We start from the raw sequence: 13,959 nt of genomic DNA, 5'->3' as shown, positions 1-13,959 counted from the left end.
AAGCATTGTGAACCCACACTGAGTGCATGCCATATGACATGTACATGTGTGTATATATGGTTGCAACAGATATATTCAGGGTGTCAGTGAATTATGAGTGTGTAAGAGTCATAAGCATTGTGAACCCACACTGAGTGCATGCCATATGACATGTACATGTGTGTATATATGGTTGCAACAGATATATTCAGGGTGTCAGTGAATTATGAGTGTGTAAGAGTCATAAGCATTGTGAACCCACACTGAGTGCATGCCATATGACATGTACATGTGTGTATATATGGTTGCAACAGATATATTCAGGGTGTCAGTGAATTATGAGTGTGTAAGAGTCATAAGCATTGTGAACCCACACTGAGTGCATGCCATATGACATGTACATGTGTGTATATATGGTTGCAACAGATATATTCAGGGTGTCAGTGAATTATGAGTGTGTAAGAGTCATAAGCATTGTGAACCCACACTGAGTGCATGCCATATGACATGTACATGTGTGTATATATGGTTGCAACAGATATATTCAGGGTGTCAGTGAATTATGAGTGTGTAAGAGTCATAAGCTTTGTGAACCCACACTGAGTGCATGCCATATGACATGTACATGTGTGTATATATGGTTGCAACAGATATATTCAGGGTGTCAGTGAATTATGAGTGTGTAAGAGTCATAAGCTTTGTGAACCCACACTGAGTGCATGCCATATGAAGGATAAAATGTACCATTATAAAAAAAAAACAACAATCTTTCACACCTGATTTTTATAATATTTGCCATTTGTAACTAAATTTGGCTTACCTCAGGAAGAAACTTGTGATTTTCATGAAGTCAAACCTCAGATACAAATTCGGTATATGCAGGCAACATCCAGTTTGTTTTAGGAGCAAGTACAGAAAACTAACACTGAATAACACTGCACAATTTCTACTACGGGGCAGACAACTGAGCCTAACATGGCCACTCATACACAGTTATATATTACGTTTGGTTATACCTCTCCACAGTACCGGCAAATTAAAGTCCAAACTTACATCATATACATGTCGACCAATTCCTAGTGTTCTACATAACAACAATGGCAGCTCACAAGCTAAGCTGGAGGTCTGTGTGAAGTTTGGTATACCTATAAACCTCTGCAGTATTAAACTGTCCGACTTACATCATTGAGAGAATGTCCATGCCTTGTTGCACACTGTACAAAACATGCAGATCATAAGCCGAGCAGCGACAGTCTGTGTAATGTTGGGTATATCTGAACACTGTGGTGTTAACTCTCTGACTTACATCACAGTGAATGACCAACTTGGAAACTTGTCACACACAAGCAAAACACAAACACAATGCAGACAGGTTGAGACAAATACAAAAGGGTCAGTCAGGAAAGCTGATTATCTCCCCTGGATTACCGTTGCTAATGATGTCGGTATTGGTTTTGTGTAAGCCTGATTAGGGTCTAACACTACATACATGTATATATATACACCTTGGCTGTTCCATTCACTATACTGCCTGGAATTACACCTGATACAAGAAGAATTACAAATATATATAGAGCACTGTGGCACTTCACAGCAAATGTACAGGAAAATTCTTAAACAAACCCCAAAATAATGGGTCTTGTATTTCCTTGTGTCATTTCCCACTCTTCACTACTCTATACATTACTGCAGGGCATTCTAATAAATGTACATGCCCTGTGTGGCTGCAGGTATGCAGCAAATAATGTATTACCGCACGCCTGCTCAAGTACCGTGCAGCTGATATGCAGTATATACCCTAAAGTTCACCTAGGCTTTACCGTACTGAGAAACCATTGCTAACCATAGGCAGTCATTGGCCACTTTATTCGTACCTACATGCTTGACTTGCACTGTAAAATACTGTCTATATTAAAATAACATGGAAGTTACCCTCAACCTTTCGCATATGAAAGAGCAACTTTCAGTGGGATTTATGCACATCTTTAATATTATTTTAGAGACAAAAGAAAATTTCCTGAATTGGCCAGTTTCAGGGCTTTACAAAAAAGTAAAATTTTATTTGTCTACAGAGAATAATGCCTTCAGAATATGCTTGAATTAACACCTTAGCAAACATGCAAAAATGTTAAAGAATCACAGTAGTCCAAAAATACGTCTTCTTGAAGCTCATAATTTGCGTATGCTGTGCACATTCCTCTGCTGTCTTAACATACTGTACTTTCCAGTTATGATAAGCCCCAGTTATTAGACTATCTTCCATTGTTGTCTGGGTCAAGTCATACCTAAGACTTTAAAAGAGGAAGTTGTAACTTCCTCGTTTGGCGTTCTGCATGAAAGGGATAGTGCAACGACTGGTTTACCCGTATGAGTATAATGGTTTGGGTGAGGCGGCTTATTTGCCTTCAGTAAGTCGTCTCAGTGAAGCAGCACTAGATAAAAGAGCGGTGGAGATCCATCCAGCAACAAGGAGGCACATTACATACACCCTAAGGATTCCTTTGTTGTCATATTACTGAAAAATCGTTAAGTACGACGTTCAACCCCAAGCACTCACTCACTCACTCACTCCATTGTTGTTTATTTCGTTACAGCTCCTCATGTTATCTTCCATCTTGTCTTCCACAAAGCATAGGTGCAGATCAGTGAAGTGCCCTGATCACGGGGTGAAATGTTTATTTGGTTTGACCTGTCACATGTGACAGGTACTGATTTTTGTTACCTGTGCCAATTCTTTGGTTTTTAGTTATCTGCAAAACTTGCAAATCAACACTGAAAAATGGCATTGGTATATGGTTGACTGTATTCTGGATTTCTTTCATGACAGGTAGATTTTATTCATTTCATCACAAGCATAATTTACATGTTCGCAAAACATGTGATCATTTTGCACCCTGCAGATGTGTGTGGTCTCGAACTAACGGTTCAGGATCAACATGACACTGACACATACTGTATTTGACCCTAAATTTGGTATGGGAAAATGCACTTTACCAGGCACATAAATGCCTTAAAATGATCTTTTTGATGCCAACACTTAAATTTGTCTGATAAGAAATTCATTCAACTCCACAAAATAAAAACTGGTTGGTGAATCAATCAGACTCAAGCAAAATGTGTCACATTAAAAATGCTAAGCTTAGGTGAAAAATGTTAAGCTTAGGCGAAAAATGCTAAGCGAAAAATGTTAAGCTTAGGTGAAAAATGCTAAGCTTAGGAGGGTGAAAAATGCTAAGCTTCGGTGAAAAATGCTAAGCTTGGGAGGGTGAAAAATGCTAAGCTTAGATGGTTGAAAAATGCTAAGATTAGGTGAAAAATGCTAAGCAAAAAGTGCTAAGCTTAGGTGAAATACAGTACTAATGAGCCCTTGCACCAGAGAACTCCCATGAATATGTATGTTAAATTCTGCAGATTAACAGATTTCTACCTAGATGGTTTCTTTTATGGAGGGGAAGAGAAGAGCTTTCTGGCCCCCAGTTTTAACCTTGTAAAGCACCTCTAGCTGCTGCTATAAAGACTCTGATCCCTGATATACAGGATTTGCAGGTGCCATAATCCATGCTGTAATCATTTCATCCAAATCAGTGACTAATACAGAACTGGCGTCATGCCAGTGTACGCACCTGGCCAAGGTCAAATCTCAGTTCCTTGATCTCGGGCTTAATACTGCATGCAATCATTTGTATTGCATTTTCTCTGATCGAGATTTAATGCTCAAGGATTTATGGAAGGATCGGCAAGATTAGGAATCTATCCTGCATTTATCATTCACTCTTTACTTCTCTAAAGGCAATGAGAAAGGGAAAATAACAGTTAGAGTAGCACACAGTTTGGTAAAGCAGTGTTTGTGCTCAAGAATATCACATACCCTTATACCCCAACCTCTCTGTACATGAAAGAGCAACTCTACTGCAATTTATGCACATTTATAATTAGATTTTGGAGACAAAATGATATTGGTTGGATTGACAAATTTCAGGGCTTCACAAAAAATGTCATTATCAGAATAATGCCTTCAGAATAGGTTTGAAAAGATGCGGAAAAATTGAAGAATTACAGTTGTGTTAAGAGGCTAACTTTAACATAATGGCTGTCCGTTTCTGCTTGATGGATTGCTTAGTGGCTTACAATTGCTGTCAACTCTATTTTATAATATATAATACTACAACAAGGTCTCTCCTTGTACATGTAGCAGGCCTGTCTCAATGCCGACATATTCACAGCACTAGTGCTGTCACCACTACAACACTATGCTGAGGACACCTGGTAATATCACAACAATGTGTCTCCTTGTACATGTAGCAGGCCTGTCTCAGTGCTGACATATTCACACTACTAGTGCTGCACCACTAAAACACCATGCTGAGGACATCTGGTAATATCACAACAATGTGTCTCCTTGTACATATAACAGGCCTGTCTCAGTGCTGACATATTCACAGTACTAGTGCTGCACCACTAAAACGCAAAGCTGAAGACACCTTGTAATATCACAACCTGTCTCCTTGCATTGCACATGCAGCAGGCCTGACTAATAGCTGACATATTCACACTGCTGTCTCAATGAAATGCTATTCTGAAAACACCAGGAATGATCTAATGCTCCTTTAAATCACAGTTTGCTAGCCTACGCTGTACTGAATTAACTGTACTTAATCCTCCTATATCCTCTAAATTTCCTCATGTAGAACACCAAATAAGGAAGTACATGCACTAAGACTGCCTATTTTAAACTCCCACTGATACATTTCTACGAATACCACTGGAACATTTCTGTTCAAAATTAAAACTAGCAGAATGATGTATTGTAACAGTTTTTCTTTTAAATGAGGTTTCTCAGCATGATTCAACATCTATTATATGTGATGCTAAACTAGTGAGTTGGGTCATATTTAGGGCATGCTATCTTTCAACACGGGCCATTCAGTTAACATGGGGCCTGTATGCTAGATAACATGAACTCTGTGCAGGATGTCAAGGCAAATTTGTGCTTTGTTATTCTCCTGCCTTGCATTGGTCAGTATTGAACCTATTCTAACAAAGCTAGAAATACTAGAGAACTGCCTAAATTGTTTTCCCTATAATGCATTTGAGAGCAACACTAACCTTGCCGTTCATATTTTGGTCTTGCAGGCTTTGTTAGGTAACATATGGTTCTTATCAGCATTACCTTGTACTGGTCAGTGTTGAGCCTATCCTCATTCAGAGCCTTCTTCATGATTTTAGCATTCCTTTCAGAGTCCATCCTGGTGAACATGATGGTTGGTATTGGCGGAGGCTATGGGAGAGATAAGATCAATAACAAAGACTTCCATGACTATAATACAGTAAAACTTGTGTAAACTGACTGACTGTGTTTTGGCAGTTTTTGAAAGGTTCCCAGGACCCGGTTGTTCACTACTGGTTTAACACTTGATACTTGGTTTAACTTTAAGACTGGTCTTCAGTTTAGTGCTTAGCCTAAAATAAATTGTGTACCAGAGTATTAAATATGAATTAAAACTGCTGCTGTTATACTCTGACTGTGGAGAACTACATTGGCTGCAGAGTTACGTTAAATTTTAACTATAAAACATGACTTAATACCAGTATTAGCTAATACGCCTTTGAACAACTGGGCCCAGTACAGCAGCAACAACAACAACAACAAGTCACTTTCTGACACAGGATGTACAGATGTCAATTAAAGTGAACTAAGTTTCATTTCTTTAAAATATGTAAGAGACTGCATATAAATCTTAGATTTGGTAGCTAGGGTACCAAAAACAACTGGCCTGTACAAGACATATATAAGCAAAACTTCAGCTCGGTACATAAAGTACTGAAGTCATGCAACTTGTAATGTATAGTATTTAACATGAATGCAGAGAATAAGTGAAAGAACATCCCCCCCCCCATACTACTGTGCCCTTCATGTGTGCAAAATCTGACTTCAAAACATGCAGTCCCGTACTTTTTGAGATAGCACCCTGGATACTGTCGTCTAAGTGAAATATTCTTGAGTGCTGTGTAAAGCACTAATCAAATAAATAAATAAATATTTATGTTACGAACACAAAACCGTAAACTCATGTAAACTACATGTATGTTCTTACCTCCTTCATACCCTCTGCAGTCTTAGTAAGGGCAGCTAACTCCTTCTGGAGCTCTTCTATGGTTTTCTGCATCTCCATCATCATCTGTGTGTTTTTTCTGAATTAAAAGCAAGAAAATATGTAACACAATAATGTGTGTTGTATCCAAATCACGAACCATCCAGTATAAACTCTCTCTGGCCTGAGGTCGCAGGAGATAACACAAAATCATGCTTAATGATTACAGTATTTACTGATACAGTGTACAAGCTTCAATTGAGCTTCAGTTGTTTTATTTATTAATTTTTTCACTTTTACAATACAGTAGACTCGAGGACACAGAAGGTCCAAATGACAGTAGAACGCACTGATTTGCACTTTGCGTGTGTATTTCATATATGTTTTATGAGCATGCCCACACCGATAATGGAGATCTAATAAAGGAAAGAACAACTTGACCACCTTGTTACAAGCCAGAAGCAGGTTTATGAGTTCCCCTCCATTGGCAGTCAGTTTTATAGATGGAGGAAATCAGAGATCATGCAGTAAACCATCTACCTCAGGCAAGTTACTGACAAACTTTCACACTTGCAATATCGATAACAAGTCTTCGATCATATCAATGAATGGATGCGCATCAAGCTGCTGTCCAAGCCTCATTGAGCGCTTACTGCCATTAAGCTGCCGTACAAGCCTCGTTGAGTGCTTACTGCCATCAAGCTGCTGTACAAGCCTCGTTGATTGCTTACTGCCATCAAGCTGCTGTACAAGGCTCGTTGAGCGCTTACTGCCATCAAGCTGCGGTACAAGCCTCGTTGAGCGCTTACTGCCATCAAGCTGCTGTACAAGCCTCGTTGATTGCTTACTGCCATCAAGCTGCTGTACAAGGCTCGTTGAGCGCTTACTGCCATCAAGCTGCTGTACAAGGCTCGTTCAACACTTACTGCCATCAAGCTGCCGTACAAACCTTGTTCAACACTTACTGCCATCAAGCTGCCGTACAAGCCTCATTGAGCGCATACTGCCATCAAAGTGTCGCAAGCCATGACAGCAATAAAATCTACAAATTCCTAAACAAAAGCCCAGATTTGAACCAGCACTTTGAGAGGATAAATCAATAGATAATTACATGTACCTTATTTGTTCTTGATGTTTTCTGGCCTCAACATCCAACTGACACTGACTGAAACACACAAAAGCAAAACATTAGAAGGTATGTGCATGTATGTACTGTCATTCTTCAACCATTTCACATGCTTGCAAGGTGTTTATTCAGGCATACTCTGAAGGTATTATTCCGTGTATTCAAATAAAATTATACTTTTTGTGTGAAACCCTCAAACTGACCAATCTGATCGATGCAGTTTTGTCTCCAATTTTGTTTTGTTAAAAATGTGAATAAATTTCTCTGAAAAGTACTCTTTCATATGCAAAATTTATTTATTTGATTTATTTGATTGGTGTTTTACGCTGTACTCAAGAATATTTCACTCCACGACCATCCGCTGGTTGCATCACTAAAAAGGGCAATGTATGTCCCACTTTACATTTCTACAGGCATACCATTTCGCTCACACAAACTCATTTTGCACTCACGTTAGCCAAGGAAGTAGTTTGGTGACCCCTTGTTTCATTTGATATATTCTATTCCACGATTATTTTTACAAATGTGTTAGAAGTTAAGCAAACATCTATACATCCGAGTGATATCTAGTATAGTTGTGTAAAGCACAGGAGCAAAGGGACAAACGTGAAGGCACTTTATATTCTCCTTGGATAAAAATGTATTTTGTTGACCCCTGTTCCTCATTACTTTTTCTCACAACAAATCACTGGATCATTTCTTTAAAAATCTGAGTTTGACAAGTTAAATGTAGCGAACTACTTTAACATACAAAATTGTTGGAACAACTACAATACTAACAGCAGTGTGCACGCCTCCCTCAACTCTGTCACAGTCTCGTTCTGACAGCCCATGCACTTGTCACTTTGTCGCGAGCCGGCGGATCGATTTCGGCCATTCACAGGGGTGAATCCGTGACCCGAATCATCTGTCTGCTCTCGTGTCACCACGTTTGTCCTAGTCGGCTCACGCGAATAATTCACCAAAGAGGAGACAACAGGTTCCTGAGAAGCAAACAGCAAAGAAAGTTTGTTTTATTCATTGATTTATTTATTTATTTATCACCATGGCCATATTTACTTATTTATTTATTTGATTGGTGTTTTACATCGTACTGAAGAATATTTCACTTTTACGACCGCAGCCACATTACGATGGGAGGAAACCGGAAACCCACGACCATCCGCAGGTTTCTGGCAGACCTTCCCACGTACGACCATGGCCATATGAATTGCATATTAAAACTGATTGATAAGATATTATTTAAAGTTACCAAGCATGTCAGAAAAAACCCCAAAAATCATCCATGTCTTTTATTCATTCCTCATCATTCTTCAGAAATAACTACACTTATATTATGTCACCTTTTCTTTTATTTGTTTGTTTGTTTGATTGGTGTTTTACCCTGTACTTAAGAATATTTCACTTATACGATGGCGGCCAGCATTATGGTGGTAGGAAACCGGGCAGAGCCAGGGGAAACCCACGACCATCCGTAGGTTGCTGGCAGACCTTCCCACTTACGGCCGGAGAGGAAGCCAACATGAGCTGGACTTGAACTCACAGTGACCGCATTGGTGAGAGGCTTCTGGGTCATTACGCTGCACTAGCGCGCTAACCGAATGAGCCACGGAGGCCCCCTTTTTCTTTTGAAGAGAAATTTACATATTCATACCGAACATCACTAACAGTTCACTACTACAGACTTCAATGAGGATCAGTTCAAGATCAAGAGCATCTGTAACAAGATAAGGAGGCTTGCTTTGGAAGGTACTGGATTTATTTATTTGGTTGATATGTTTTACCCCTTACACAACAATGGTTCACTTATCTGAAGGCAACCAGCATTATGGGGGAAGGAAACTGGACACAGGCCGCGGGAAACTCACAACCATCTGCAGGTTGCTGACAGACCTTCCCACACGAGGGGCTCAGGTACCTGTATTTCCATACTGAAGACATCATTAACCTCAACTTACCCTGTCACTAACAAGTATCGTGCCAAATAGTGTCATCAATTCATCCAGAACTGCAGAGAAACAAATTATATTATAACCAAAATATCCAAGAAAGCAAATTTAGAAACAGAACACCAACTGGCTCTGCTCTTTCTTGGAAAGACCATGGGGAACTACATGCTGATCTATTTTTTTTTTCACTGCAAATATGTATATGATGACAAACATTACGCTGGTAATGCTGATAGCCTGTTGTATTCTTTAGGGTTTTCTTTCACCTTAATTGAAATGAGGTGTAACTACATGTGTAAAAGCAATTTGTCACCGTGTTAAGCAGCATGCCAAATGAAATTACATGCATATTTTCGCACGACTCATTTTTCAAAAGTGCCTAATTAAATCCTCAAAAGTGACCATTTTATTTATCTGATGGGTGTTTTATGCTATAATCAAAAATATTTCACTTATACAACAGCGGCCAGTGTTAGGGTGGGTGGAAACTATGCACAGCCTGGGGGAAACCGGTGACTATTGGCAGGTTACTGACAGGCATTCCCACGTACCACCAAGGAGAAAGCCAGCAAGAACTGGACTTGGGCTGACAGTGATTGCATTGGTGAGAGGCTCCTGGGACATTGCGCCCCGGTGGCTTGCTAACCCCCCTTGGCCACGGAGGCCCCAAAGTGTCCAAAAAAAGAGCCACAAAATATGATTTCTCCATGTGTATATTATTAATTAATTATTATTATTAATTATGAATCATCATCATCATTAATCCTATTATCTCAAATAAAACTGCAGGATAAAATTATTAACACTGTTTCTGTCTTTCCATAGAAAGTAATTTAAAATGATTTTAAAGATCTAAACTAAAATCTTTTGTGTGACTAACAACAAAGACGACACCTTCAATCTTTCCTCCTGGTGAAAAATAGAACTATATAGTAAAAATTTCAATAGAAAACTATATTATTTATTAGATAGCTGTTTGTGGCCATACTCAAGAGATTTTCACTCATGTAACAGCGATCCATTTTATGGGTGGAGGAAATTGACACAATGAAGTGTCTGGGCCTGGGGTAATTATCACCAAACTTTGGCAACTGGATCATCAGATTAACCTCCCTGCATGTCATGTCAGTTCTTCAACGAATGTCACCAAGACACCAAGGACACTGGGAGTCAGGGGAATGTACAAATTTCTTGTTCAGGCCTGGGTTTGAACCCGTACCTTGTGTGCCCCAGCCATTGAAAGACAAACACTATATATCTGCTACAGGTCATGAGCCTTTCCTACACAGCTAAATAAGCGGTGGACAATCAACACTCATATGACTGATTCTACAGTCTAATCTTTGTAGAACAGCATTAGTCTTCCACTAGTATGGTGTACATGGTAGTACATCAGACGTGAGAAAGTTCATCAACAATTGTCCAAAGGTCAGTGGATTATTCTGGACACTCTCTTTTCTCTCCACCAAAAAAACTTACCACCAATGCATGAGTGAAAAATTCTTGAGTATGGCCTTCAGTACAACTTAAAATAAATAAATAAATGAATAAAGTATTAGACTGGCCAAGGATTCATGCCTTGTATTTTTCAAGTAAATTGTATTTCTTCCTACATTCATAAATCTTGCTAAGGTGTCACAATCAGGTGAAAATATTTATTCTTCAGCACAGTCTACCAACACCAATCCAACCACAACAACCACAACCAATCAGTGACATACTGTAATGAAGGTTTTTGGTCATCTTCCTCAGCTGAGGTTCTACCTCTTCTTCTGGCTGGAAAGCCACACTCTCTAGCTCTGTCAGCATCTGGCTGGCTGTCATCATGTCTACAAGGTACAACCACATTTTGTGATAATCATAACTCTTAACATTTAACCACTTTGCCTGTATCAGAAACACTACTCTCAAGCTCTGTCAGCATGTGGCTGCCTGTCATCATGTCTACAGTGTACAACCACATTTTGTGATAATCATAACTCTAGCATTTAGCCACTTTGTCTCTATCAGACATAACACTCCCTAACTCTGTCAGCATCTGGCTGGTTGTCATCATGTCTACAAGGTACAACCACATTTTGTGATAATCATAACTCTAACATTTAGCTGCTTTGCCTGTATCAGACACAACACTGATAAATCTTTTAAATAAAAAAATAAATAAATAAATTTTGAGAGATGAGACAGAAAAAGAACTTCCTTATAATGGGAGTCTCAAAAAGACTATTTCCTTTTTCCTTATATTTTCTGGAAAAACTAACAAATTTTAAGGAAATAATTTTTGTCAAAAATAATCAATATAGTAGAGAAAAAAAGCAGAAAAAGGTAAAATGGCTGCCTTTATATGTGAGTGCTGCACTATTGGGCTGTTTTGCTCAGACCAGCACAATACTGACTGCTCAGCTGCTGTATTACTATTCAGTCTATGGACTTTTGTGAGCAGTACTGCATGGTCTAGCTTGAACTGTTCAGTTGTGTACTGTACAGTCATGGTTATGCTGTGCTGTAGCGTATGATCACTGACTAGGCAGCACCGTCCTATTCAGTTTTTGGACTTTTGTGAGCAGTACTGCATAGTCTAGCTTGAACTGTTCAGTAGTGTACCGTACAGTCATGGTTATGTTGTGCTGTAGCGTATGATCACTGACTAGGCAGCACTGTCCTATTCAGTTTTTGGACTTTTGTGAGCAGTACTGCATGGTCTAGTTTGAACTGTTCAGTTGTGTACCGTACAGTCATGGTTATGCTGTGCTGTAGCGTATGATCACTGACTAGGCAGCACTGTCCTGTTCAGTTTTTGGACTTTTGTGAGCAGTACTGCATGGTCTAGTTTGAACTGTTCAGTTGTGTACCGTACAGTCATGGTTATGCTGTGCTGTAGCATATGATCACTGACTAGGCAGCACTGTCCTGTTCAGTTTTTGGACTTTTGTGAGCAGTACTGCATGGTCTAGTTTGAACTGTTCAGTTGTGTACCGTACAATCATGGTTATGCTGTGCTGTAGCGTATGATCACTGACTTTGCAGCACTGTCCTATTCAGTTTTTGGACTTTTGTGAGCAGTACTGCATGGTCTAGTTTGAACTGTTCAGTTGTGTACCGTACAGTCATGGTTATGTTGTGCTGTAGCGTATGATCACTGACTATGCAGCACTGTCCTATTCAGTTTTTGGACTTTTGTGAGCAGTACTGCATGGTCTAGTTTGAACTGTTAAGTTGTGTACCGTACAGTCATGGTTATGTTGTGCTGTAGCGTATGGTCACTGACTAGGCAGCACCGTCCTGTTCAGTTTTTGGACTTTTGTGAGCAGTACCGCATAGTCTAGCATGAACTGTTCAGTTGTGTACTGTACAGTCATGGTTATGCTGTGCTGTAGCGTATGTGAGCGTTTTGTGAGCAGTACTGCATGGTCTAGCTTGAACTGTTCAGTAGTGTACTGTACAGTCATGGTTATGCTGTGCTGTAGCATATGATCTCTGACAAGGCAGTACTGTCCTATTCAGTTTTTGGACTTTTTTGAGCAGTACCGCATGGTCTAGCTTGAACTGTTCAGTAGTGTACCATGCTGTATCATCACGGTTTTGCTGTACCATAATGTGTGGTCATTATAATGTACTGTTCAGTTTCTGGATCGTTCTGACGAAGTAACGCATTTTTCCATCGTATGACGAGGAGGAGTCACTAGGTGTGACACAATGTTGAGTCCATGACAACGAGGAGTCACTAGGTGTGGCACAATGTTGAGTCCATGACAACGAGGAGTCACTAGGTGTGGCACAATGTTGAGTCCATGACAATGAGGAGTCACTAGGTGTGGCACAATGTTGAGTCCATGACAACGAGGAGTCACTACGTGTGGCACAATGTTGAGTCCATGACAACGAGGAGTCACTACGTGTGACACAATGCCGAGTCCATATCGTTAAAGTGCCGTCACACTAAAGTATCATGCTGAAGACATCAGGCATGACACCCCACTGAGTCACAATATTACACTGTCCTATTTCCTTACTCTATCCTGTCAGTGTTTAGTGCCCAGCATGGTAGTGCCATCCTGGTCTGACCTGACATGGGTCCTGACTTGAGGCAGACACTCTATACCATTATGCCACCAAAGCGGCCCCATTTTGATATCAAGGATACGGTATAATTCTCATAAATGTGTTGATACCTTTGTCCATCAGCAGCTTGCTGAGGTCCTCCTTAAAACTGACCACTCCGCCGTAGCTCTCCAGGTATTCCTGCACGATGGGGTTAACGTCCTTCTCCACTGAGGGCTTCCTGAAACGAACATTCAGAGAGACAAGGCTGACTTTAGGGTGGGTTTATATACCTACACACAATACATCCATTAGTTATATTTAGTTACTTCTGTGCCATACCCGAAAAACCGAGGAGAAACCATAGAGCCTTGGGAAAAGCCACGACCATCTGCAGGTTCCTGCCAAATCATTCCATGTACTGCCGGAGTGGAAGCCAGCATGAGATAAGCTTGAACTCACAGTGACTGCATTGGTGAGAGACTCTCAGTTCATCGTGACCTGCCGGCACACTAGCCACCTCTGCCATGGAGGTGCCCATATCAGTTTTACTGTGACCTTCCAGGGGTATACAGGTAGATTTTATATTTTAATATTATCAACCTCAGGCAACTGTAAACCAACATACCCCCAGGAGGTCGCCAGTAAACAAACTCATCACCATAAAGAGCATTTCTGAGATGTAACACTGAGCAAAATTGGAGGCCACCTGCCTCCAGAATTGTCTCCGTTTATGTATCCTGCGTACTCAGGAATAAAATCTTTAAATCTT

General features: G+C 40.1%; 1 protein-coding gene across 1 annotated transcript in view; it reads right to left on the bottom strand.

Moving 5' to 3' along the window:
- LOC135462521 (uncharacterized) overlaps positions 1 to 13,959 on the bottom strand; it is a 31,255-nt gene that overhangs the window by 5,035 nt on the left and 12,261 nt on the right. Inside the window, exons 7-13 of the mRNA XM_064739747.1 lie at positions 13,319 to 13,428; positions 10,868 to 10,975; positions 9,156 to 9,205; positions 7,978 to 8,180; positions 7,189 to 7,236; positions 6,075 to 6,171; positions 5,150 to 5,257 (exon numbers count right to left, since the gene is read on the bottom strand). Coding sequence (XP_064595817.1) covers positions 5,150 to 5,257; positions 6,075 to 6,171; positions 7,189 to 7,236; positions 7,978 to 8,180; positions 9,156 to 9,205; positions 10,868 to 10,975; positions 13,319 to 13,428 — 724 coding nt within the window. The remainder of the gene's footprint in view (positions 1 to 5,149; positions 5,258 to 6,074; positions 6,172 to 7,188; positions 7,237 to 7,977; positions 8,181 to 9,155; positions 9,206 to 10,867; positions 10,976 to 13,318; positions 13,429 to 13,959) is intronic.

This window comes from Liolophura sinensis, chromosome 2 (genome assembly GCF_032854445.1).
Source record: "Liolophura sinensis isolate JHLJ2023 chromosome 2, CUHK_Ljap_v2, whole genome shotgun sequence".
Taxonomy (NCBI): Eukaryota; Metazoa; Mollusca; class Polyplacophora; order Chitonida; family Chitonidae; genus Liolophura; species Liolophura sinensis.
The sequence above is the reverse complement of the archived record's forward strand: the minus strand, read 5'-3'. Positions and strand labels throughout refer to the sequence as shown.